Source organism: Blennius ocellaris (genome assembly GCF_963422515.1).
Source record: "Blennius ocellaris genome assembly, chromosome: 13".
Taxonomy (NCBI): domain Eukaryota; kingdom Metazoa; phylum Chordata; class Actinopteri; order Blenniiformes; family Blenniidae; genus Blennius; species Blennius ocellaris.
In genome coordinates, this window is record NC_137662.1 from 13,193,691 (window position 1) to 13,220,916 (window position 27,226).

Below are 27,226 nucleotides of genomic sequence, written 5' to 3' on the forward strand. Positions count from 1 at the left end.
CACACACACACACACACACACACACACACACACACACACACACACACACACACACACACACACACACACACACACACACACACACACACACACACACACACACACACACACACACACACACACACACACACACACGAGAGAGTCAGAAATCAAGAGGAAATCTCTTTTATATGTAGATTATCTATAGGTAATGAAGTACATACAGTTAAGAGCCTATTGTTTTGCTGCAGAGAAGAATAAGTGGCATGAACCTGTGTGATATGGAGTACAAAGTAACACAGCCAATGGGATTGTTACCGTTGTATGACAGCCAGATCTTCCACTGCAAGTACTAACTGTGTCTGAAGTTGAAAGTCCAATTTTAAAAAGAATGACAACTATGCTTTTAATAGAGCAATTATATCTTAACCAACATGTGCAGGAAATGGCTATGGTAAAATTTCCAATCATACTTTCATAAATATAAATCTACATGTCTATAATACAATAAGACACGACACCTCAAATGCAGACCTAAAAATACATTACTGTAATAAAATGAGCCTCATATTTTGGTATAATCCCCACAATGCAATCTATTGCGCCATGTGTTTATTCTTAAAACAGTAAATTCTTCATTGATTTATATCTACATATGGCAATCATAGTGTCACTTAGGTAAATAGCATTGTCTGACGAACGTGCTTTCAGTGCAGGTATATTTTGAGAAACAGCATTTCAAGTACTTTTGGATGGCTCGTTAACAGCAAGTTCCAACAGTTTTCTAAACTTATTTACAGTAAAAAAAAAAGGCCCATTCAATATGGTATTATCTGAGATGTTGCTGTACTTCATATAATAAATAGAGTACCGTATCTAGATTTAAATTAGCCTGTAGTTTACCCCAGGAAATCCATGCTATACTACGCTGCTGCAGGACGATAAAGTCTCTATTATCAATTAAGACATTGTGAATTTGGTGAATGAGCTCTTAGACTGAACATGTACACAGTTTGATGGCTTCCAATGCTGTGTAATGACACTCAATAGGGACTGCTAGGAAAATGACAAGAAAGACAACTAACCAGCAAAACCCAAAGGACAGATGCACTCATAGTCAGCAACCAGGTCGATGCATGTGGAATTATTGGCGCAGTATCCGTGGGCGCATTCATCAATGTTGATTTCACAGTTCAATCCCCAAAACCCTGGAAAGAACAGAAAAAGAAATCTCATCAGAGATGGCGCGCAAATGTCAGTAAACACCAGACATGAAAAGATACTAATTAGAATCAAATTACACCTCGGAGCAGTTTATTGCCGTCGTGAAATTTTACAAGTCTTTTCAGTGCCGGCTTGTCACTAGCTTACAAGTGTATATGACAGAGAGTCGACTGTGTCACAGTCTGTGTGCTGTGAGCCTACCTGATTAATATTTCCCTCATAGTAATTAATTCTATGTTAAATCAGCACATTTGATTTCTGAAAAATAAAAGGTTAAAGCCATCAAGAAAAAGCGAGTACTGCCAATTCTTGCCATTTTCGTCCCCATAAATATATTCCATGGCATGGTCACGCTACAAAATGACTATCATTAGCACTGTCACACACTGCAGCTACAGGAGGCCCATGACTAATGCTTGGCTATCAGCACCATCGGTGCAGGTCAAATTCTCATCATTTCTCAAACTGACCATGGAACCAATTTCCACCTCTCTCCAAGTCATAAAACTTGACAATTATCCCGACTTCATTAAAAATGCATAACAGGCTTCACCCACAATCAAGGTTTAATCAGAGGTATGTCTCATAGGTAAGATGTCAACTGGACCAAGAAATTATCCGAAAAATAGCGCAGATTTATTCCTTCTTACACTAATGATGCAAGTGACATGTGATGGAATGACTTTATGTAATCCGAGAAAGAGAAGCAAACCTACCAAGAAGGTTGGACACATCGATGAAAAAGTGACGTAAAGGTAGCAGTCAAGGTCATGTGTTTGAAAAGAACATTTTGTGAGTTTGCAATTATTAAATGTGAACTGAAACATCAAATGGTGCAAAACAGCAAACGCCTCACCATTTCTCTTTCACATGGACAAATGTTTATTTCACTCTCATTTGCAGTGATGATCTCAATTACACTGAACAAATGTATAAACAAAACAGTTTCGTTTTTGCTCCAATTTTCAATGAGCTGAACTCAAAGATCTCAGAAGACTTGGCAGTACATCCATGAATCAAGAAATTGATGAGGAATGTAAAAATAAATACATTTTGGTGAACTAAAACTGTGTCTTATTTACACTGATAAAGGTTGTTGTGTTCTTAAAAAATAAGGTCACATTCAAACCAGTTTAGATTGACTGCATTGTGTAAAATCCACTCTCTACATTTGGCAGTGATGCTTCTCGATTATGCTTGAGCAGCGACAAGATAACGGGTAAAAAAAAATAACTATGGGGTCACACTGGTTCAGTAGAGAATGGGAACAAACTCACGATTAGTTTATTTTTAAACCTCAACCAGACAAAAGGTGAACTGTAGGGACTGAGCCGACAACCCTGCCCATGTTAACGAGCTGAAAAAAATATTTTAGGATTAAAATCTTGTATGAGATGTAGGGGAGAGTGCATACTGTACTTTTAAAAGTAGTAGTAAAGTTACAATATGCCGACAATATTTTTTGGGATGGTTTGAGAGGTTTTTTTTCTTCTATGTTTCTGAAACAGTGGGAACAATTAGATGGGCCATGCTTTGAGATTTTAACTGCTGCTGCAGAGGAAATAATTCCTGGTTGTCATCATTGTTTGCCCATTTATCCACAAGGATAAAGAAAAGGCCTTCAAACAGCAGAATACAAAAAGCTTGAGTGTTTAAAGTGTTCAAGCCTGGCTTATTCAATAAAGTGTGAGGTACACCATCAGGGCTCTGATGAGGTTTTTGCACACTTAAGACAACTGACAAAAGTTTGAATTAACCACTTAATTGTATCACCTCAAGATATCAGGGGACGTAACTGTACTGAAAACTTACCTTCAGAGCACAAGCACTGATACAGGTCAGTGCCATCGACACAAATACCACCATTCAGACATGGCCTTGATTCACACTCGTTGAAATTTACTTCGCAAAACCAACCTCCAAATCCTGCAGGTGAAAAAAAATGAAGGAATCACTGTTTTCCACTGGTTTCATTCCTCAGCCAATTAGGATCAGCGTGACTTTGTTTTCACAAACAAAAGCTGGTTTTCAAAGCTCATATTGATTCAAAGCACTCAATGGGCACATGCAGACTCAGCTCACTGGATCATTTAATCATGTTTAATAAGAGCCAGTCATTGCCCTTCTGATTTATTACATTAAACAAGCCAAATCCAGTGATTTTCAAGATCAAAGTCAATCTATACACAAAGAGAACCACATGAAACAAATAACATGCACCAGTGCACCCCCCCCCCCCCCCCACACACACACACACACACACACTTAAAGAGAAGAAACATAAAAATGTGTAGAGCACATTATTTCCGGTGCTACACAGGCAGTATGTGGGTTAACATCACACTTATAGAGTATTCATTATGAGTGGGCCAAAGACTAAAGCAAGCAGAGGAGTGTAAAGATGATCATTAACAATTAAGATTGCTGCAAAAAATGGCTAAAAACCATCACCAGAGAGGTGGCTGCGCTGTTGGATAAGCTGTTTTGCCACAAAAATACAACAGTGGCACGGTACAAAAAGAAAAGCCAAACAAAAAAACAACAAAATACAACTGTACTGCAAAAACCTGCCCAGAAGAGCTTTACATGAAAAAAATATTGGTGCTTTTTGGGATAAAAAACAAGTCTTGCTCTGGAGAAATCTCATTTTTAAATATGCTAATCAGAAACTAAATTAAAGTATTGTCAAAATGTCTTTTCTGTATGAAAAAGCATTTATTGTCCAGCAAAATCTGCTGTTCAAGAGTTTAATCGACTTCGAAATGTAGGAAAAACAAGAGTGGAAGTAAATAGGTCAAAAAGTTGAAAGCGTGGGATACAAAGTATAGCATGAGAGGGTATGAGTAACATGTTTTGCAACACCTTAAGTTGGCAGGCATTAGATAATGTGGATGCCAAGACAGCCGACCTGAAACATCGAGACAGAGACGGCATCTCTCAGTTTGCCCTTGAGAAGTGATCTGAGGAGAGCAGCTCGCCGCAGGTTGCTTTGATTTACATAAGAAATCACTCACAATCCTTCACTTTGACATCCACCGAGCATAAATGCAACCAGAGTAATGAAGTTACGGTTATTGATTGAGTTACATGAACTTCCATGTAATAGTCATTCATTTGAAAATAGACACCGGAGCTGCTGTGGTGTACCGTCGACTGAATTATGGTCAGCGCAGCAAGCAAAATGTTTCTATTCCGGCACCCCAACTGCATGCAGAAACACCCTGCACAGCTTCCTGTACATGTACAGCCAGCCCTACACCGACACATTGTCACTTATGGCAGATCCAGATCTGACTTGCAAGTATCTGAAGCCCAGACACTGCTGGCAAGCCTCAAAGTACCTAGCAGGTCAAGGCTCTTCCACTCTTGTGTTATTCATGTCACTTTTAGCAGTGACTGCAGACATGATCACCTTCATAAGGATGATCTGTATGAAAATGGATCAGAAGGATTTGACCTACAAAATTAGAATATATGATTTTTTTATTTTTTTTAAGCATCAGCTTATTGGCGTAAATTCAACAATTACGGAAACTCTTTTTAGCAGGCCAACATGATGTCCAGGGTGGGTGGGGGTCCTTTATAAATATGTTCTACTTTGTAGCTGACCAATGAGAACATCGGTGTACATCATCATGTCCTACAGTAGAAACAACTTGCAATATCATGCAAGTCGGTAAGTGTGATTGCTGCAGTGATTCTCATTCTCTCCTTGTACTCCTCCTCTACCTGTTAAAGGTCTTGCTCACCTCTCTCACATGTGCAGGAGACGTTCTGTCCATCCTTGGTCTCGGAGCATATTAATGTATGCTCGCTGCACATTCCAAGTGAGCAAAGGTCAATATCCACTGAGCAATCTTTCCCCCTGAATCCTGATGACAAAATTAAGTTAACAATGAAACAACAGAATTCAGTCAACCTTTAGGAAATGAGAAACAAGGCCTGAATGCATGAAATAACAGCGGCACACAATATGTGGAACGTCTTCATGGCTCTATATTTTATTGGGTAAAGACACCTTTTCTTTAGCAGATTAATGGGGGTATTGATTCTTCCCACTGCAATCTACCTTCTGTGCAGTATGCTAATTGAGTGAATCATTGACAGAGACCTACCATACAAGACTGATCTATATCACATTTATCTGCCCCATCAAAGCAACATCTGCATGTCACTGATAGATACACGTGTCAATATCTATTGTTGTAAATAAGGCACAGACAGATGGGCCGACCAATACTCATTACATGTGTTTGCACAAATAATGGATTATTTTGCTTTTTGTTCACGAACAACACACATAACCTGCACCAGATACGTGACATGGTTTAGAGACCAGACCAAAAGCTCACATATTACATTGTATTTCATGTTTGTAACAGGATGTGAATGGAGAAAACCATTTATATTAATTTTTAATTTCTGTGAAAGCAGGCTTTTCTTTTTTACATTCTTACCTGTATCCAAAGCCACTGCTTTCACATCAACACATTTATCCTGATGTTTGATGACCTTCCAACTACCCTTTTTCCATCATATTATGTATTGCCTTGACTAGTTAATGGACAGCTATTGCCTCCAACAGAGTGTTTCAGAAGTGTTTAATAACCAATTGTGCATGCAATTCACTCCGAGGTTAATGTTGCATGAAGGAATGTCACATTTACAGTGTCACTATCTCCAAATGGGACTCCCTATTCTATCAGACAGTTACGCGTGGCTCAGTCCATCTCTACTGAAGGAAAACAAAAGGACTCACTATTTTATATTTTCACTTTTTTTTTTTTTTTTTTTTTGAAAATAATGCCTTTTATCTGTCGATACAATAAAGTGCATTTTACGAATGTGCAAACTGCATGTAGTGACTTACATTGACTTTTTCCTAAACATGCCTCCCTGCCTTCAAAAGGGGCCAACATAATGGGACAATTAGCTGCTATGGTTGTTCTTATTGCGTTATTCCCTCATTAGTTCATTAAAAAAGAGCAGATAAAAGGTCTAGAGCAGTGGCTACCAAAGTGTTGGTCGTAGTCTAACCCATAAGGCGTAAATTATATAAAGTACATTGAAAGGTTTCAATATTCAATTTAATATTACATTTTGCAATACAGTTTAGAATTGAGGTGGTTCAGGCATCTGACTAGGATACCCCCTGGTTCACTCCCTTTAAAGGTTTACCAGGCACGTCCACCTGGGAGGAGGCCTTGAAGTCAGCCCAGGAGTTGCTGGAGAGATTATATTGTTGTCTTGGCCTGGGAGCAGCTTGGGGTCCCCCAAGAAGAGCTGGAGTAAGTTGTAGGGACGAGGGATGCTTGAGCTTCTCTGGTCTTTTATATTGCCACCGCGGCCCCAAACAGAGTGAGCCGGAAAGAAGGTGGATGGATGGATGGAAGTGAATAATTCTATTGAAAACTTTTAAAAACGGGTTCAAATAGGATGTTTGGTTTGGTTTTTATTTGACCTGGATTAAGGAAATGTTTTCTTGAAGTTGGTTTCCCACTGTGCTGTGCCACCCAATGTTAAACGACACCTTATGTATGAGTGGGAAACAGACTTCAACAAAACATTGGAACGTAGGTCGTATCATCCTTTTATGTTTTGACTCTTCAAATACTCTCACCAGCATTCCAGCAGTGATGAACAGCATAATGACTTTGTTGAAAAATATGCCTGGTAATCTTTTCACATGTTGAACAAATGTCTGAGGAAAACTGTTCTCATGTTTTGATCAAATGGTGGATATCAGTGGATATTAGTGTCAGATGGCCCTGGAGGATTTTATGATTTTCAAGTGGGTCGTTCCATTCTTGAATTTGTGAACAACTGTTTGGAGACCTCATTCCAACTTTGATATGGTAAATGTGCAATTCCTCACATGTGGAATTAATGAAGGTTTGTCTAATCTATTTAATTGAAATCTATTTAGATAAAGTCCATATGACATACAAATATTTAAATTACCACTAGCACAAAAAAACCTCACAAAAAACAGAAGGCTGCATAGATTGAACATGGCAACAGAATGTGTTCCCGTTGCAGAAAAAGTCTTCACAATAGTTGACCAGATCAAGACCACTCTCCAGAAGGTCAGTGCATTTGTGTCAAAGTCAGCAATCAAAAATAGAATGGATGCTTAACACAGATATGAGAAAGCTTTTTGCAGTTCTGAAACAACATTTTCTGAACAGATGAGAGAAACATCAATTTATACCAAAAGAAATAAAAGAGAAAAGTAAAGAGAAAAACTGTGGAGAAGGGAAGGAACGGCTCAAACTCTAACGCACACCACCACCTCAGTGAAGCATGGTGGTAGTCTAATAAGTCTGTATGACTGGCCATTGGAACTACTTTTGTATTTATTGATGACAGCTGACAAAAGCAGGAGAGAGAATTCTGAATAATTTAGAGCAATAACGTGCTCAAATTCAGCCAAATGCTTTAGAACATTGAACAGGGTTTTACTGTGCAGATGGACAGAGGTCCCAAAGCATACAACAAAAGCAACCAGACTTTGAAATGGAATATTCTGCATTTAAATTGAAAATGAATTTAACATGTTATGGACACAACTGAAGTTAAAGTGTTCTCATAATAAAGGAAAACAAGCATCTTGTTGGGTCTGTGGATTCAATCATTTGGAACAAATATTAAAAGTGGTAATTATATCTATGCCTTTACTGGTTTCCGTAAGTACCTCAGGTTTAATTAAAAGGCATATAAAATGCATAATTCCAACATTGTTCACTTGATTTGTATATGAATACCCTCAAACTGAAGTTGAAAGACCCAAACTGATAAAAGCTCTGTCAATGTCGTACTAGTTGACTTTAGAGTCAACTAGTACGACTAGTTGAATCACCCAAATTGATTCAACTGGAGTCAATTTGGGTGACTTGGTGGTGTCCACCTCCACGTGGGCGGAGCACCTAAAAGTACTAACGGAGATAGTCACTCGCTTAGCAAATGCTAATTTGACTTCGAACCTCGCAAAATGTGAATTTGGTAGAGCTACAGTAAAATACAAAGGCCCCAAAGCCAGGCAGGGTAAAGTGTGCCCTATCAACACAAAATAGCTCCTAACATTTTTTTTAAACTTGTGAGCAGCTAAAAAAAAAAAATAAAAAAGTGATTGACGAGGAAAAGGTGATGTGGGCAGATCAGAAAAGATTCACAAATTACAATTATATTATTTTTTTAAACACCCATGAAAAACAGTTTTTCCCCCCTGCGTTAGTGCCTTAAAAAAAAAAAAAAAAAACATCTTTGGAAAAGGTTGATTTTGAAGTTTATTTTAGCTTTGCTAAATTTCTGTGAAGAAAACTGAATGAGTCAGTGAATGGAAGTGAGGGTACATGTTACACTGTCATACTAAAACATACTCCTGAAATCACGTTTAAACTTTAAGTACCTGATGGCTTGAATAAAACATCACATTTGCTGAATGTGAAGTTGCAGTTGTAAACAGGTTCATATGACAAGAACAAGCTAAGTCATGCTGCAAAGTCTGGTCACAACAAGTGAAATAACAGCATTACAAATTTAAATGTTGAGGACTTTGTTCATGGGTAAACGCAGTCCTGACGGGACTTGGGCATTCTCCAAAAAACATGACTGCCATCAGCTAAGTAGGGCAACCGCCAATCATTAAGCATTTTGATTACGATCCAGATGCTTATTTCCCCCCTGTCAACATCAAAACAAATTTAAAGGCTTAACCAACCTGAATAATCTTTCAGAAGCAGGTGAGAGGATGAGCGCTCCCTCAACTACAACTCAAGAGAAGTCGCAAATGTTTATTTAACAGATTTTTCTCAAGTTTTTAAATTTTTTTTCTTTCCACATTGTAAAATAACATTGTTGCTGGCTGTTGGGATCCATAGACAATAACAATGATATTTACTCTTCTGCCAGAAATAAGTCTTTACATGTCGTCTGTAACTGTCTAAAATGTTACATTTATAACTATTTTTCTGTTCTGAAATGTGTTCTTATGAAATTGACTAGTTTTAGCTACGCTTATTTCATTATATTATCATTAATTGTGTGAAAAGACAAAAATCATGTGGAGAATGAGGCATCACTCTGACTCCAACATTTTCCCAACGGCCGAGTCCAGGAAACCTCAGGAGAGGCTGGCCATCCACTTTGGAAACCATTAATAGCCTTCAGGTGTAAAAAAAAAAAAAAATGAAATAAAATTGAGAAACAATACAAGTCAAAGTGTACAACACAAAAATATTGTGCTGCATAATGTGTTGTGGGGACAAAAGGGTAAACAATAGCAGTAAGGTTTGAGGATGAAGAGTTTGAAATTACTCATCGTATTCTTGTTTTTGTGGGAGGAAACACATAAACTTGACAGACCATTCATTTAATTGAATTTCGGAAAGGATAAAGTGATCAAAAACACCTGTCTATAAATCTGTCAGTGTGATTAAAGCAGTAATGGAGGCTTTAGTCACACATTGGTGTTCTGGTTTTGCCTAAATCTAATTTGTCCAAAAGGCAGAAAATGGCATAAGTAGATTATTTACAGTGATGCATTTTGTCTTCCCATAATGTCATAAAAATACACCATATGAAAAGCATTGCACATGTTTCAAGCTAGTAAATGTTTGGATGACTTTAACTACATTTGTCTTCATTATGCTGGGAAGTCGAGTCAAGGAAAGCACATCATATTGGACTTGGATGCTGAATGTTCCATCACAAACGAAAGACGCTGCCAGACAAAATCAATGTGTATGATTTCAACGGGAAGGTAGGCGTATTCAAACAAGTATATAACATTTAATACTTCTGTGTTATCCTTTTGGGAATACATTAAAAGAGTAATTTACCAAACTTGATCAAGTGCCCAATGCCACCATGTTTCCATGTTCTGTCAACACTTATGGTAAATATTTAGATATTTAAATCTCACCCTGTGGATTGTGGCTGTTTACAATTGAATGTGACATTGGAGTTGTGATGCCAAGTGGGCTGGATGCTGCTTCCTGACTAGTGCAATCAAGCAGTGATTAAGTATTTTATTACCGGGGGGCATAGTAAAATCAACTGCACACAAATGGAAACAAACACCTTCCTCCAATGATTATGGATCCTTTCTGGAACATGTGTTCTAAATAAATGTCAAACATGCAGAAATGTGAGAAACATGTCACTCGATTAAGGGGACAAACCAACAACAAAATCTAAAATAAATCATGGTAGGTGAAGTCATGTTTGCATCTATTAGTAGTGAACAAAACAAATAGTGCTTTTTATCACAGATCTGTAGACATTGATGTTAACCTTGATTCTCAAGGATAAATAGAGAAAAAGAAATAATTATTTTTATTCTGACCTCAATCCATAATGTAGATTTATCACCTCTATTTTTCCTGTGTGGAGCTTGTGTAAAAGCCTGCATTCAAACTTTCTAAAGACATAAATGAATAGCTTTCTTTGTCTTTTGCCTGAAGGGCATTTTAGTGAAATGTCAAAGTAAACAAACAAGTTGCATGTACTGGTGAGATAAATACATTTCCATGTATTCCCAGGGTAGAGTGTTCGGAAAATTAATAGTATGATATTTTTGTAGACATGCCCAATAACATGCAAGTAGATGGTACTTACCAAGAGGACAGTGACAAATGTAGTCATTTATCTGATCCATACAAGAGCCTCCATTTAGACAAGGCTGCGACCAACAATCGTTTACATTCTCAGAGCAGGTCCTACCTGAAGGATGAATATAGAAGAACAAACTTTGCTTAAACTTGCATTGAACAGTATGTAAAATAGACTTCCAATACTAATCTCAATTGGAGGAAAATTGACACTGATAGTGTACAAACTTCTATTTGTAAGCAGTGCAGCAACAACAACAGAACTGAACACACACAGCAGCACAGAATTACGTTCATTGTCTTCAGACCACGTCTTCAATAAGCCAGCGATTGGTTTATTGGCGACATTTTATTTCATGAGGCAGCTGATTACTTCTGATTCCGCTGGCTCAAAATATGATTGAATGATTATGTGTTCAGCATGTTGCAGCTTGTATGCATGCATAAATGGTGCAACCTCGGTTTTAGTATCCTCAGGGCAAGTGTTAGATGTGGAATTGATTGAAGATTTTACTGACAAATTTAAAGCTCCACTAGGTCTGGCCTCTGGCAATATTTCAGACCTCTTAGTTCTCCATGAGCCACAGAGCTCATAGAGAGCTAACAGCCCGACGTCCTCGGGCACTGCTCCTCCATCTGCACCGCTGTCTACACCAAAGGTAATTGTGCCTTTTGCCATCATGACCCCATGCACTGGCAACCGCTCTGTTAATCACCAACTGAGAGGTACCCACATAATTAATGTAGCTACTGACTGTTGCTCTTTACAGGACACAGATACTACAGCCTCTGTGACTCGCATGATACTAAGCCGGCCTTTGATAATCATTACCACTTGTGTTGAGTTTCAACATTCTCATACATTATTGTCAAAACTGGCCAAAATTGCCATTTTTGGAAAGGACTAAATAATACATTTTACAACAGTGAATTTCCTCATTTCCCTTCAGGGACTTACAGTGGTGCTTAATGCCCCAACCTCTAGGTCAGCAGCAGCAGAGTATTTACTAATATACCCATTCCATTTTTAAAACCTGAATACAGTTTGAAGAATTAAGACAATAGTGGACAAAATTAAGACAAAACCTTGTGGATATGGCATCTATGGTCACATGAAAATGATTGAAAGTGTAACACTGCTAATCACATTTGAAATCCTTTTTTTATCATTTAAATATATGAAGCTGAAAGTTAATACAATATGCGTTGCTAAATTGAAATTAATGAAATGTATCATTTTTAATCCTCAAGAAAACCTATTTGAATTATTAAAGAACATAAATCCCAACACTGTCGCTATGCATGTTGTATAATAATTCAAATATATAATCTATCTGCTCACTAATGTGCACAGTTGTAATGTTCATTCTTTGAACGGTTACTGTTTAATGCTGCATGTTGTGCTCACACTACCTTCATATTTTCACCAAAACAAAAAAGAAGATCAACTCCATAGTTTGATATTCTTGTCGCGGGCCACAATAATGGCTATGAGAGATGGGCTCGCACCTTCAAAGCCTGGGGGGCAGGAACACCTATAATCATTGATTAGGTCCACACAGGTGGCACCAGTTGAGCAGGGAAAGCTGTTGCACTCGTTTGTTTCCACTTCACAGAGCGGCCCTTCAAACCCAAGTGTGCAGCGGCAGGTGAAGTCATACTGCTGGTCCAGACAAACGCCATGTTCAGAGCAGCGATGGCCAACACAGTAATCAATGTCCTCTTCACAGTAGACACCGGTGTATCCTCTGGGACACAGGCAGCTTGCAACAGATTAAAGAGAATATCTTAACACTGTATAGAGAAAGAAGTCTCTCAGCCCCAAAGGAAGAGAGCAGCGAATGCCACGGCTTTTACAATCATTGACATTCTGGTGCAAGAATGCCCTGAAGACAATTGAGATTTGAAAACTCACCTATAGCCATCAATCTCATCCACACAACTGGCTCCATTTTGACACCAATGCTGGATGCAATCGTTGACATTTACACGGCAGTCCTGACCAGACCAGCCAGGGGAGCAGATGCAGGTGTAGCTGCTGGCGTTATTCAATACACAGCGTCCCCTGTTGGCACATGGCTGTTTGGAGAAGACACATTGATGAGACAAGTACGTCATGAAAAATTCCAGCTTGTGCAACTTCTATCGTTTGTATGGAAATGCTTCAGATTCATCTTAGTTTGGTGTAGTTGAAAATAAAACCACTACTTTACAATGCAAGTCCTAATCATTTCTTGCTTCAGGCTGCCTAAAAATGAGCTTCATTACAGCCCCATGACACAGTCATGAATACTGATTCATGCTTTACATTGGATTCACTCAGTATTCCATGTAGCGTCTACATCATGTAATACAAGACATGATCAATGGTCAATTGAGGGCTCAACCTCCCGAGAGCTCTTTGTAACACAAAAGATAGTGGCCTGCTATCTGCTCTGTGTGTATGTGTGTGAGTTGGTGGGTGTGTGTGTGTGTGTGTGTGCTGCATGTGTACATTTATATGGTAAAAGTGAACAAAAGGGGCAGAGGAAGCGCTGGTTTAGGGAGAGTTGTATAATGCAGACATAATGGCATTTCTGTGCAAGGGCCAACTCCACAGTAAGTGATCTTTTCCATCTGTCATGTGAAGTAGCTCTTCTGTTCAGGTTCAGTTGCCTTTTTGTATAGAAAAATTCATTCATAAGGACAGAAACACATTTAGATATACATGTATCAGAAATCTTCAGAAACACTTGTCCTTTCATGGCAAAGGCCATTTTAGCCTTGCACAGATTTCTACCTTTTTGAAAAGGTAGAAATCTGTCTAAATCCCACAATTTCACCTTTATATTCCTCCAACATGGCAACAGTAAATACAAATGATTTATGAATAGGTTTGAAGGAAAAAAAGGATAAAAGTTGACAACAATTATCAAACTAAAAAAATATGTAAATCATCACTCACCAGGTGTTTTGTATGGATGCCGTCAAGCAATAGATGTGAATCTTTAAATAGCTCGTGTTTTCACTGGTTTATGCTTCATGCAGAATAATTCAAAACAAATGTTCCAAAATGTCCCTCATTAGTCAAGAATTTAGTACAACTTTATGCCCGCCACCACATCACCATACTGTACAGCTTCAACACCATCTGACTGCTGTGTTTATGGATTAGCGCATTTGCTGTGAATCTTCCTGTGGGACTTATGCTTATTTTTATCCCTGTGTATAACAAAGGATTATCCCACATTTTTGAAATACTGACACTAAATTAATATTTGATACCTTCTCAGTGTTATGTTTCAGTCTGAGGTGACGTCTTGAAGATATGTCACAGCCTCTAACTTTTTTTAACATCCCAAAAGTTAGGCAACACAGTTCAACCCATAGTTGTGTCACCCTGTTGAATTCATCATGTAATATTGGTGTGAGTATGATTGTAGCCCGGTGTGACTATTGTATCCTTGTTTCTTGTATTTAATACTAGAATCCCTTGCTTCTTTGATAAATAAAAAAAACCATTGACAAGGTTAACCCACTTTGAGGTTTTGAGGACAAGGCGCCCGGCAGGTGTACTCAAGGCCAACAGGGAGATCCAAACACTGGGTCTGAGGTGGACATGTAGCGTTGAGGAAAGCACAAGCATCAAGGTCAACTTCACAGTTTTTCCCTTGGAAACCTGAAAGAGAACATTGAAGACAGGTTATCTGACTGATCTATGAAGGACAGGTGACCTGTTCAGGGTGTACCCTGCTTTTTTTCCCCCATTGTGAGCCGGGATTGGCTCCAGCACCTTACAGCATAAAAGGGTATGGAAGATGGTTTAATAGATCTCATTGAGATCTTGTATGAAGATCTGAAATCAGTCCGACAACAGAATCAGTGCTTTACATATTCTACATTTCCATAATTGTTTTCCTTTCCTTTCTTTATCACTCATTCATAATCATAATCATTATCATAGTTTGTGGTTGAAAACAATGGCTGGTCAGTACAACAGTAGAAATGTTTTCATGTTCCAACAAGAAAACCCATGCAATAATTAGAAGTCATAAACGTGTTCTACTACTTGCAAACATAAAACTCTACTCAGTCAGTCATATTTATATATCTCGATGTACTTCAGTATGTAAACAAGATGACCTGCTAAAATTGAAACTGAGGATTACAACAGGACAGCAAAGTGACTTAAGTGATTTTGAATGTGGAACATTTGCTAGTGCCAGCTGCTCTGAGTTTTCCAGAAACTGCTAACCTACCTGATTTTCACACAACCATCTATACGGTTCACGGAGAATAGTAAACATTTTTTTTTTTTTTTTTTTTTTTTTTATAAATCCAGAGAGAAGTAGTTTTGTTTTTATGTGATGACACAGTAAACTTTACGGTCGATGGTATAACAGCAGCAGAAGACCACACTGAGTCCTACTGTAAGCTAAGCACAAGACACTCATGTTACAGTTTGCACAAGCGCACCAGAATTGTACAATAAAAAAATTGACACACTTTGCCTGGTCCAATAAAATCTTGTTTTCTGCTGTGGCATTCAGACGGTAGAGTTCAAACTGGTGCAAACAACACCCACACTGCCTCGTATCAACGATGCAAGCTGCTGCAGCGCCTGATGTCAAGTATGGGGGATTTTTTTCTTGGCACACTTTAGGTCCTAGTTGACTGAGCTTCATGCAAACACCACGGCCTTCCCGAGTATTGTTGTTAACCATGTCCGTCCATTTATGACCCAAGTTTACTGCTCTTCAGATGACAACTTCCAGCAGTTCAATTCATCATGTTACAGAACTCAAATCATCTCAAACTGCTAAACTGCTTCATTGCACTCCAAATAGCTTCCACTGTCACCACATTTCAATCTAATAGCGTAGAGGTGTGGTGGAATGGGACATGGATGTGCAGCAGACAGCACAATACTATGTTATGTCAATATGGACAAAAATTTCACGGGAAAGTTTTCACAGCACTTTTTTTAAATTATGCAAAGACGACTTAAGGTAGAGCTGAAGGCAAAACGCAGTCCAATCACATGCTAAGAAGGTGCGCCTCATGAGGACGCATGACATTAGTTTGAACTTACACAACCACTGAGTTGTGTCAGATATAAAAGCATTACTGATGCAGTACAGTACATTCAAGGGCAGGTAGGGATTGGAAAGGAAAAGTATTATAATTCTCACCATGTCTTAAGACTTTGCTTAGTGTGGTCCAGTACTCAGTGGACTATTTTCCTACATGGCAGAACTCACTTCAACATACAAAGATGCAGCAGATGAGATGTACGAGTGGAAGAAGCTTAGGTTTACTGAGATTACAGATGAGATTTAGTAGCAACTCTACAAAAGCAGGGTACGCCTTGTGGAATTTTGTTTCAATGGATCTGTGGCCACATCTAGTAGCAGTTTACTCAGGGAGTTAGGGATTCATGATCGGGGATTACAGCTGGCTGCAAAAGCAGTTTCAGAGGCATCTGAAAAGTGCAACGGATGGCTCAAGCTGAAAAGAAAAGGCAACAGCTTGTGTGCAAAGTATGGACATCAATCTCAAGTGGGAAATAGGAGATATAGCAAAAATCAGTGTTAAGTCAGTGGTCAAACAGTACTTTCTAGCAGCTGTATAATCATCTTATATCACAAGGAGCTTTTTAGCTTGGAATCAAAATGTGCAGTTTCGATTTACTGTTTATATTCACAATCTGGCAGGAGAAATTCAGTCATTATATTAAGGCCTGTAGAGAACCTAAATATACAGACTTGCTGCTATATGAACAGCTACAGTCCTCATCGGTTCTCTGAGCAGGTGTAACGGGGGTGGTGCATGATAACCGTTGAGCCCTCTGGGGTGTCATGGGTCTAATTCAAATTGACATCTGTGATGGGAGGTTCCCACTCAATAACCCCAATGACATAAGCCTTTATTTCCTAATCCTCACACGTCACACCTTGATGAATGTTTTTATCTGATTTGATCTTATATTTTATTAGTGTCTGTATCCTCACATGGAGCACTTTGAGATTTTTTCTGTAAGTGTAACTGTAAAGTGCTTTACAAATAAAATGTATTATTTTCATTATAAGCAGCTCTTCATTCTTTGAACACCACAGACTTTGCAAGAGATGCTCATCCAAAAAAGGCCATTTTTTATTTTATTTTTTTTTAAACTCAGAACTTTATTTGTTATAAAGAAAAACCTCTGTGTTAAATGCTTTCCAATATTAAGACAATTCCTGCTGGCCAATTAAATGTGATTATGCTTAAAAGGGTTCAAAGTGTCAGTCTGTAATGTTTCACTTGCTCATAAACTGTTCGCGTGAGGTTTATATGTTATCATCACTTAGTTGATTGTGTTTTCTGAATGCCTTGGCTTCAAACCCGGTCATTGTAAGCTCTGTTTGTGTCAGTAAAGGTTTCCTTCAGTACCCTCCGTAAAAATTCAAAGACATGCCTGCTAAGTGAACTGGAACCTCTGAATCCCCCATGGGTATGACTTTGTTTTTCCGTCTGTGTGTCAGCTATGAGATTGACTGGCAACCTGTCCGGGGTGTGCCCCATTCACATAATACAGGCTTGTGTAACTGCACGTTTTTTATGTGCCAACTTATGGAAGTGTTGAGAGGTATTTTGAATACAGGAGAAATGGTACCACTCAAACTATTTACATAATTAAAAACCCGATATTACATTTGTGCAGGTTTAGGGATATTGTATCAGCTTACCATATCAGTGCATTAAAAACCAGAAAATGCCCTGTAGTTATTCCAGGATCTCGCTTTCTTTTTCTGATAATTGTGGTCATTGCCTTTTAAGCAGACCGGCAGACTACAATGCAATTTTTGGTTTGTTTTTTTAGGAGTGAAATTATAAAGCTAATTGCTATAATACCAACAACCCAGAATTTAAAATAAAATAGCTGCAAATGTTTAAATGTTTCCAGTCTCTTTGTCTCTTATTATACACTCCAAAAATATCACAAATATTTATGGTGACTATCGTACAAACATATATGCATATATGCCTGGAAACGGTTATTAGAGTCTATTCAGCACTTCTTGGCACAGACTCAACTCAAAGTCAACCTGATGCACCAATATGAGTCAAATCAACAAATCAATCAGCCAGCTCCATTGTTTGAAATGTGAATGTTTAGTCTAGTACATTCCGGATGTAGGAATATGTTCATGGAAAACAGTGTAAATGTGGCTAGTTCAATGGATTGAATTGAATTAGAGGAGAAGAGGAGACTCTTTCCTTTTTCTGCAGCTCTGAATATAACATGCAAAAAAGCTTCAAGCAGTCTTCAACTGTCTTTTAACTCTACACAAAGTCAAACCCTGGATACTTCAAGGGCTGACACAGTTCAACAGTTGATGAAAATACAACCGCCTCTTTGAAAGTCGCCCTAAAATAGCGACTCTAATGTTCCTTGCTTTGGCAGCTGATGAGGTGGACAGACTCTGTGACCTGTGTGTCATTAACACCGGTATTGTGCTTTGGTGCTTAATTGAACACGAGTGAACAAACAGAGTTTCATTACCACCAGTGTTACATTTCCCCAATGTGCCTCCGACATGAGAGCTGTGAACAGGAGCTAAAAATATCGGTGGCAGTTTCTTGTGAGGAAGCAAACATCACCTGGACACAGAGCGGCTCGGCCCACTGTGTCTTTGCTCTGTGCGTGCAGAGAGATGTTCCGCTGAAGTGGGCAGGAGTCATCGCCAGACAGACAAACGATGCACTGCCAACAACAGAGAGCTCCCGCGCGTCATCCATCAGTGAATTTATATTCAGACCAGGCCAGGGAGGCACAAGCAAGCAATTATTGGAAAATTATACTATTTCTGAATTTCATATTATGTTATTTGCGTAACTTGGTTGTATTACTGCACTCTGGAAAATTGCTTGGTGATTTGTCTAAGCTGTCAATCACAGGCCAAGACTGTAAACTGATATTGTGAATATTGTGGCAAAGACCCTGGCTACCTCATTGTCTCATTTAATGCATCGTAAAATGCCAATTTTTTTTTTTTTTATCATGCAATGCATTCTATGTTTTAGAAGACATTTTGAAGAGTAATATACAATTTCAAGTAGAATGAATACATTAAACATGTTCAAGCAGGAATATTTTCAGTAAACAAAATATAGGAGACAAAATATGATTTTTACTTGATTTTTTACTGCCAGGATGAATCCCATTGTAGGGACCCAGCTGGCAGAAGCAAATATCCTTTGGCTTTGAGTCTATAAAGAGAGGACCACAGGGGGTCCATGGTGGAGTAACACTGCAGACAAGTTTGAAAAAATTAAGTTTTCTGTGCTGCCTGTTGCCACAGTGAACACAAACACCACTTAGAATGTCCATCACACCGCTATCGTTCTGGACGTAGCCCAACCTACCTGTAGGACAGCGGCAGTCGTAGTCTCCTAGCAGGTCGGAGCATGTAGCGCCGTGCTGACAGGGACTGGAATCACACTCATTGAGCTCCATCTCGCACTTTGGTCCTGAGAAGAGAGGTTGAATAAAACACAATTAATTGTGTTTACATAGTGTCTCTTTATGAAACATAGTCACAGATTGTAATACCGTCTAACATGCAGCATGTCCGTTGTCTTGCAAAATATTAACTTTACCAGAGGCTTACTTCTGAATCAATTTAAGTATTCTCTTTGTGACAGGAGGACACAAGTTGCTTTTCCCCGATTTCCATGGCTGTGCTCTGTTGAAAATACTGTCTGTAGTAATGTAATAATCACCAAAAATGTCACAACTTGCCAATAATGTAATAATTTATTACCTGAATCACATAATAGTTCAATTAGGGTTATTATGCCTCGAGTTCATTAATAACTATTCTTTTTCTTCTGTTCAGGCAAGTAAGCTAAATTAAGCCCACTTTCCTGAACAGAAGAAAAGAGAATAATCACAACCCATAACCATATTTTGTACCCTTAATGAAATATTGATTGTCGTGTATTTTTGAATTATTGACTGCAGTTATTACATTTTTTTCTTAAAATTAATTTTAAAAACTTGTGATGACATGCATCTGAATTTTCAGAAATAAAGATATGCCAACAAAACATTTACCCAACTGTTACTTTATGTTACAGTAATAACTTAAGGTATGTATTTATTTGATTTAGATGCATAGTTTATATACAGTATTAGATTACATACAGTATAAGCAAGTAATTGCATTGGCTTTATTACACTTTTTTTTGGTTCTACTTCATAATTTAACGTGCAAAAACAAAGCAACCATGAACACTTATGTTTGGTAATAAAGTAAGTATATTTCCCATTATTCTCCCTTGAGAGTTATATGCAAGTGTTCCAGTCAATTTATCTATAAACGATAATGAGATTGTAAAAACGCCTCCATGAAGACATGGAGTGACATACATGTGGTGAGCCTGCGAACATCCAAAAAGAGAGATGTCATGAGAACATCCACCACTTATTTGACAGGTTGAGTTTGGATCCTTGATGATAAGCTGCGTCTGACTGAAGGCTGCAGATGAGGTGAGGATTCAGGTTCCTGTTCGGTGCTCAGCTGCCTCAGCAGCTGCTGGTTCCACCGCTGTGGTTGGGGTGGGTGTCTTCCCGTGCAGGTTATTAATTTAAAATGTCCCATCATCAATAACAGAGCAGCAGTGACATGTAGTGAAAGTCCCTTCTTGACAGCGGCAACCTCGCGCTTGAGCACCAACACTATGATTGATACCATCTGCACGGTGCTTGATACAGGTCATTATATACAAAATATGCCATGCTGTGCTGCAGCACATGTACACATTTGTCCTACTGAAATCTTATTCTACAATCATTTATTGCTGTGAATTAAAGTTGTTATATGGCATCATAGCTTTTTTTTTTCTATTAAAAACGTCCATAAAATGTAATGATTTAAGTCGGCAAATATTAGCCATGCATAGCCATGTGTCACAATGCCAGCAGAAAATTAATAAAGATTGATGTGAATTGAAGTTGTTATTTGCCTGCAGGATCTTTATTGATTATTATATATTTGCCATAATTACTTGTAAAATCAATGCAAATGCATTACACATTTTGCAGGTATTCTGCATGAAGAATCATTGAGCACATTCCTTTTCTGAATTGTCTCTGGGCTCCAAACCTTAACAGAAAGCCTTTTTGCAGTATAATCCCCATAGCCTGTGGCATTATTGTTCACACAATAAAAATAAATAAATAATAATTTAAAAAAAAAAAGAGGACAGCATGTAGGTCTGAAACCAGCAAAATGTATTCCAACGCTTGTTGTTCTGTGAAAAATAAAGCCTTCTAAAATGAATCCTTGCAAGGGCTTGAGTAATGCATCCTGGGTTATGATCTATGATAAGAGTACAGTGGGGTTTCTGGGCAGCGCTTGAAATTAAATTGGCTCAAAATTCCAAAGCAAAAAAAAAAAAAAATCCTGAGATGCTGGAAAATGATGAATTCTATCCGTCACTAAGAAGTGCCACAGTGTAAGAGACAATTTTCCATTACTGAAGTGGCAACAGATTTCAGCTTTGAACAGAGGGGAAAAAACCTTGTTCATGTAGTGCAATGTCAGGGCTTATCTGACTGACAGTTGAGTGTGTCAGGACTTAAAGCGAGATTGTGAAATACACTACAGGACCAAACCTGAGCGAACTGGATGGGGTGGGAAGGGGTAAAATGACATCCGTTGACTGTTCAGCGCTGTGTTGCCTTCTTCACATTTCTACGTTTTTGCCTGGAAATATTTGCTCATTGCATAAGCACAGTAGTTAAAATATCCTTTTTTTTCTGATCTTCTAATCTCACAGTTTAACCTCAGTACAGTCTGAAAATCACAACGTGTCCATTTTTTTGCAAAGTTTATCCAATCTTTTTATAACAGAGGTTAGACTCCTTCCTTGAGTACAATAATTTTCCTTAACAACCACTCAGCTTTTATGTCTCTCCTTGTGTGTTTTATTTTTAACTGTCACTGATGGCTTTACAAGTTTCGGCCATGTTCTGAGTGAGCAGCTAATTGGGAAGCAGTGTGCCAGACTACTTGGATTAAATGTAATCAGCTGCAGGCCTTAGAAATGTCAAGCAGGCAAGGCGACTGGTAAATAAGTTTCTGGGTTAAAAAGAAAACAAATTGGCTATTGCTGAAAATCTGTGGTTGGATTGTGAATTAAAAGAACTATAAGGCGTCAAAGACTCTTTTTATTATTAGTTTCAACTGAAAGGTATTCGTGGTTTATTTCAGATGGAAATATTTTCATTTTCTGTGCTTCTCTTTTTGGATTTATCTATTCCTCATCTATACAATTTTATCTAACTTACTGTCACAGTGTTTCCAGCTGACTCTGTGTGAAGGAAAGGTACACTATGGAAAGGTCACCAATCCATCATGTGGCAAACACAGAGAGACAGAGAGCCACATACAGTCACATTTAAACAAATACAACAATTAGTTTCACGATTGTCAGGGGGAAAACGAGAGAACCTGGAAAAAACCACGCAAGCCTCGGGCGATAATGCAAACAGCCCCCAAGCCAAACTCTGACTCAAATAGGGGACCTTCTCCCTTTTTGGCCTTCTGTGTGGTGCATAACTCCATTTGACGTACGAGAATAGTTTATATTCTATCTGACCCCCATCATATTCAGATAAATGCTGATCAATGGAACCTGTTCTCGTCAGGTCAGTTATGAGTTAGCAGTACTTAGGTTGACTGTAATAAAATCTTTTCAGACATGAATCAAAGCAGATCTTTATAGATGTGCTAGTTTGAACCACAATGAAGGCTGTGGTCCCTCTGACCATGTTACCATGCTGGCTCATATCCAACCAGTGTACAGAAACATTTTGGTATTTATTGTCTGTGAATTCAAAAAGACTCATAACATGTGAACTAAAATGCATCAAACTAATCTGAAGTATAATTGAGAATGTAACAGGTTTAAAATAAAAAAAAGAAAGTAAACTAAAACGCAGTAAATCACATATTGTTCAATTTCAATACACACGACTGCAATCAATGGAAGGCTGTTGATTTGAGGGTTGATCCAGAAGACCCTCCACACAGGGTAAACTAAAGAAAGGGCAGCGGTTGACAGAGGAAGGGGTCGAAGCAGAGGTAAGAAAATTTGCACCAGAAGTCCATCAAGAAAAGCTGATTGAACAGCTACAAAAGGAATATAAAACTGAATGCGACCAAGAAATGGTCCCGTGTGTCAAACCACTCTTCAACCAGAGGCAGTGTCCGAGGAGTCAGACCACTGTTCACTGGTCCCAAATCCTCTTTTCACATGGAAATATATAGTATCTTGGCTGCTGCCTCTGGGGTCAGTTGATCCACAAGTTTTGCCTTCCCGACATGACCTGATGTCGGGACATGATCAGTAAGCAACAGTCGCAACCGCTGTGCAGCGGAGCTCAACTTCTGATTACATGTTTGCTTAAACGTCATCACTAACCGTCCTCCTTTTACATTAAAAGGTTTTTCCTTTAAGTTTTATTAAGTTCTTAAAACTTGAACTTAACAAAATGACAAAGTCCAGTGTTGAGCGTCCTTAATATGTTATTTGCAATGTCATGTCAAAAAAAGATCTGTCAGATCAAAAATCTGTTTTGTTTGTAATAATTTTTTCCAGGTTTCCCCAGTAAAAGTTAAAAGAAAGAAACTTCAAGGCCATTCTATTTTGGTGGAAATACACCTATATCAAACATCTTTGACTTAACTGATAATCAAGGTCTCCATAAATAACCAGTACTCTTAAATTACAGACGTGTCCGTTTGTCATGCAGGCACATAGAAAGATCACATATTCTCAAAAATGAATACACTGTATACAAGCATGTTACTTTCTCAACTTCTCAAGGAAAGTGGAAAAATGCAATATAACGATATGAAAATGAGATATAATAAATAGTTTGCTTCGGTTGATTATGCAATCCTCAAAAGGTTTCTCCCAAAAAAAGATCATACGTTTACAGCACATTATTTGCTGCATGGCATTTTTTTTTAACAACCATTTTTAAGTTTGTTGCTTTGATAAATAAACAGGTACACAAGTTTTGTAAGTTGCAGTGAAGTCATTTACTGCTCTAAAGACTTTCTCCTGTTTTTTCTGCTGTATGTACTTCTGATCTTAAGTAACCTCTGTGGAATAAATTGTTCCTCTGACCAAGACACAATAAAGAATGCAGTTTTTTGAAACCATACATCTGACATAAAATTTTAATGCATCCCTGCCAGCCAATTAGAAACAACGATCCTCTGTGACCATAGATTGTCGTACGTACTCGCACGAAACAAATTATGTACTTTTAATGGAATACAGAATGCTCTCATAACTTGTTTATAGGTTTTATGCCATTTTAATGCGGTCTGCCTCAAAACACCAACAAAAGGCAAAATAGATAAATGCATGATTTATGGATGGCTCTCAGCATGAGCGCTTCGTGTCAAACATCTTGCATGCAGATTCACTTTCTCAAATAGAGAAAATATACAGACAACAGCAGCCTTCTCAACTCATGTTGCATCTGTGCTTCAAACCTTTGTGTCCATTCTTCAATTAAGTGCAGCTTATTAAGCAGCAAACCCTGTAACTGTCGACACGGTACACAGTGTGCCATGACAGAGCACATCTCTTGAACATTAATCTGTTGGTGTTGCCCTTAAAAACAACCTTCCTTTAAGGGGCTGTACAAGTTTTGAGATAATTTGCTCACAGATGGATGGACAAACTGAAAGAAAAAAAAAAAACACATGACAAAGCAAAGTTTTCTCACCTCTGAAGCCAAGGGGACATTTGCAGATGTACTTTGGGGGAGATGATGGCTGACTGGTTGCAATGCATGTGGCTCCATTCAAACAGCTGTGTGGTTTTATCAGGCAGGCGTCGCTTACATACTGACAAAACTCTCCGGTCCAACCTGAGGCGCAAACACACTGTAGTAATAAAGCACAGTGCCCATGTGAGTACAACATTGCGGTAGTTTATACCTTCACAACCCAATGTAACATGTGGTAAGTACTGGAGCAAACTGATTGTTTCCCCTCATTCTTTTCCAGCACATTGATATTCAACTCAAAAAATACTGGGGTCACTTTGTTGACTTTCAGTTTTAAAACGTGTTTGTTTAGTGCAGTTTTGCATCTGGTGAATAGTGTCTCTTTTTACCTTGAGGAGTGTAGTTAAAAATCCCCTCGAATAAAAAGGGTCAATTCACTGAAATTACAAAAAGCACATCGTTCTCACCTTCATCGAGTGATACACAGAGATTTTTAATCTGCTTTGAGACGCTCCCGTCCTTGAGATGTGCACCACATCTTGGGTATCATAGAGGTCAATAAAATTTTGGGTCATCACGTATGTAAAAACATGTCAGCATGTAAAAATTATGTTCTTGAATAAAATCTGCAGTACCCTGAATGTTTTCTGGACAGTAGTCTAAATCACTTCTAAATTACCACTAAACTAGATGATACTATAGAGAAGACAAATGTCAAAGATGCATAAAAAAAATGAAGATGAGCTCAAATCTTAATGACTACACATTTTTTTCATACATATGATGGACTTCCATCACCTCTTAATCACACATTTCCCATGAAAAGTGTCTTGTATCTATCTATCCATTGAAATACAGAACCAAATCGGCTTATTTTTGTACATCTAGTTCTGCACAGTGTGTTACCACAGGCCTGGCAGGTATAGAAGAAATAAAATGAGCTCAACCCATCAACGATTGTTCTTTCCGAACTATAACTAAATAACAACAACTGAAATGTAAAGAGAGAAAAGGGCCCATTTGCAGCGAGCAGCAATTTTTGATTATGTCTGACCTCGGTTGGAGCCTCGCCAACACAAAGCATCTAAAAGTTGCTTTTAGAATAAGCACACTCTCAATGGTCTCATGGAACAAGACTGATGGAGGATAATTAGGAGCTATGGGGCATTAAGGAGCAGTCTCAGGTGTTGTAAAAAAAAAAAAATGCAGACATTTGAGAAGAGCAACACAGAGGCAAATTAAACCTGAGCCTGTCCGTCTGAAAAAACACACTTGCAGTGATTAATGGGTTAGAATTGGATTACTGCCTCCTTTACACATACCAGTGACATTTCTTTTATTATCTTTGTTTTTAAGTTCAATCAATGACTGATTATATTATACATCAATCTTCAGCCACAAAATACTAAAATACTGTTCAAAATAAGATGTGTTCAGCATACAATGTCTTTATTTGAACCCCATTCTTCGAAGTCGTGATGTATTCCTATTTATTCAAAGCACTGAAGTACTAATTGGTGAAATCAGTCAATTTTATTACTGGCATATATACCAATACTTGAGATGAATTAACCTTCAATTCAAATGTAAATTGAAGTAAGCTTTAAGGAGGGATTTGAATCATCAAATATCCAGATGTCAAGATATGTATGTATGTAAATATCCATTGCAAACAGATTCATAAAAATGAATTGAAATGAATGTATTTTTTCCATAAAGTAAAATCCACTCAAAAGATTTAATCCAAACACTTTGGCCCCATCTCTCAATGTAATGATCTTGCCCTCATATTGTAGCCCCTATTAAGGTGCAGGGTGAGTCATTGTTTGTGCACTTTGGAGTATTTCATTATGGCTGAAACATTGAATTACCTACCTGATATCCGCCAATTACACTCACGCACAATCCCTCATTTAGGCAGTTGATATTGAGCAGCCTGCAGTAGTCAATTATTTCTTCACAATTCTTTCCAGAAAACCCACTCAGACATCTGTTGAGAGGAGGTCAGAGTCATCAAAATCAATTCACTCCTAGCCTTATCAACTAACAAGCCTGTATTGTATTGTTTCTCTTCCAGAATACATGGGGTTATAATTTAGTTTTCCACATAATTTGATTGGGATAGGAGCCTGTTTAATAGTAGAATGCACATTAGTCTTAGTCTCTCACATTTTTTTTTTTTTTTTAATTATTTGACTTTTGTCAAATAGGTGGAGTTAGGCTTATCAAAATCAATTATAAATCCTTATTTTTCATTTCCTACACTGCTTATTTGACTCACCCTACTGTCTAATATAACAAATATACACATCCCTTAATGAACCTCCCTCAAAGGCTTTCCTATCCCATCTGTCTGATGCTCATTTACATTAACTCCTTGGAGTGTCTCAGCTGTTGTTATGGCATAAACAAAACTGCATGGCAGATTTGAGGAGTGATTCAAGTGCTGGATGTCGATTATGCATTTAAACAGTGTCACAGAGGTGAGACAACACCATACCTGATATACGTCTAATGTACAAGAGTCAAGATGAAAAAAACTACTTTATATAAGCTTTATAACATCTGGTGTGTCGCAATAACTGGATTTGAAAGAGATATAAACTCAACTGAAACATCTTTATACAAACCCCAG

General features: G+C 38.1%; 1 protein-coding gene across 1 annotated transcript in view; it reads right to left on the reverse strand.

Moving 5' to 3' along the window:
* The window catches only part of eys (eyes shut homolog), a gene marked incomplete at both ends in the record, with an annotated part of 166,040 nt that overhangs the window by 130,583 nt on the left and 8,231 nt on the right, over positions 1-27,226 (reverse strand). Inside the window, 10 exons of the mRNA XM_080507410.1 lie at positions 1,065-1,187; positions 3,016-3,129; positions 4,953-5,075; positions 10,822-10,926; positions 12,324-12,577; positions 12,730-12,893; positions 14,333-14,472; positions 19,203-19,307; positions 24,589-24,748; positions 26,467-26,581. Coding sequence (XP_080363536.1) covers positions 1,065-1,187; positions 3,016-3,129; positions 4,953-5,075; positions 10,822-10,926; positions 12,324-12,577; positions 12,730-12,893; positions 14,333-14,472; positions 19,203-19,307; positions 24,589-24,748; positions 26,467-26,581 — 1,403 coding nt within the window. The remainder of the gene's footprint in view (positions 1-1,064; positions 1,188-3,015; positions 3,130-4,952; positions 5,076-10,821; positions 10,927-12,323; positions 12,578-12,729; positions 12,894-14,332; positions 14,473-19,202; positions 19,308-24,588; positions 24,749-26,466; positions 26,582-27,226) is intronic.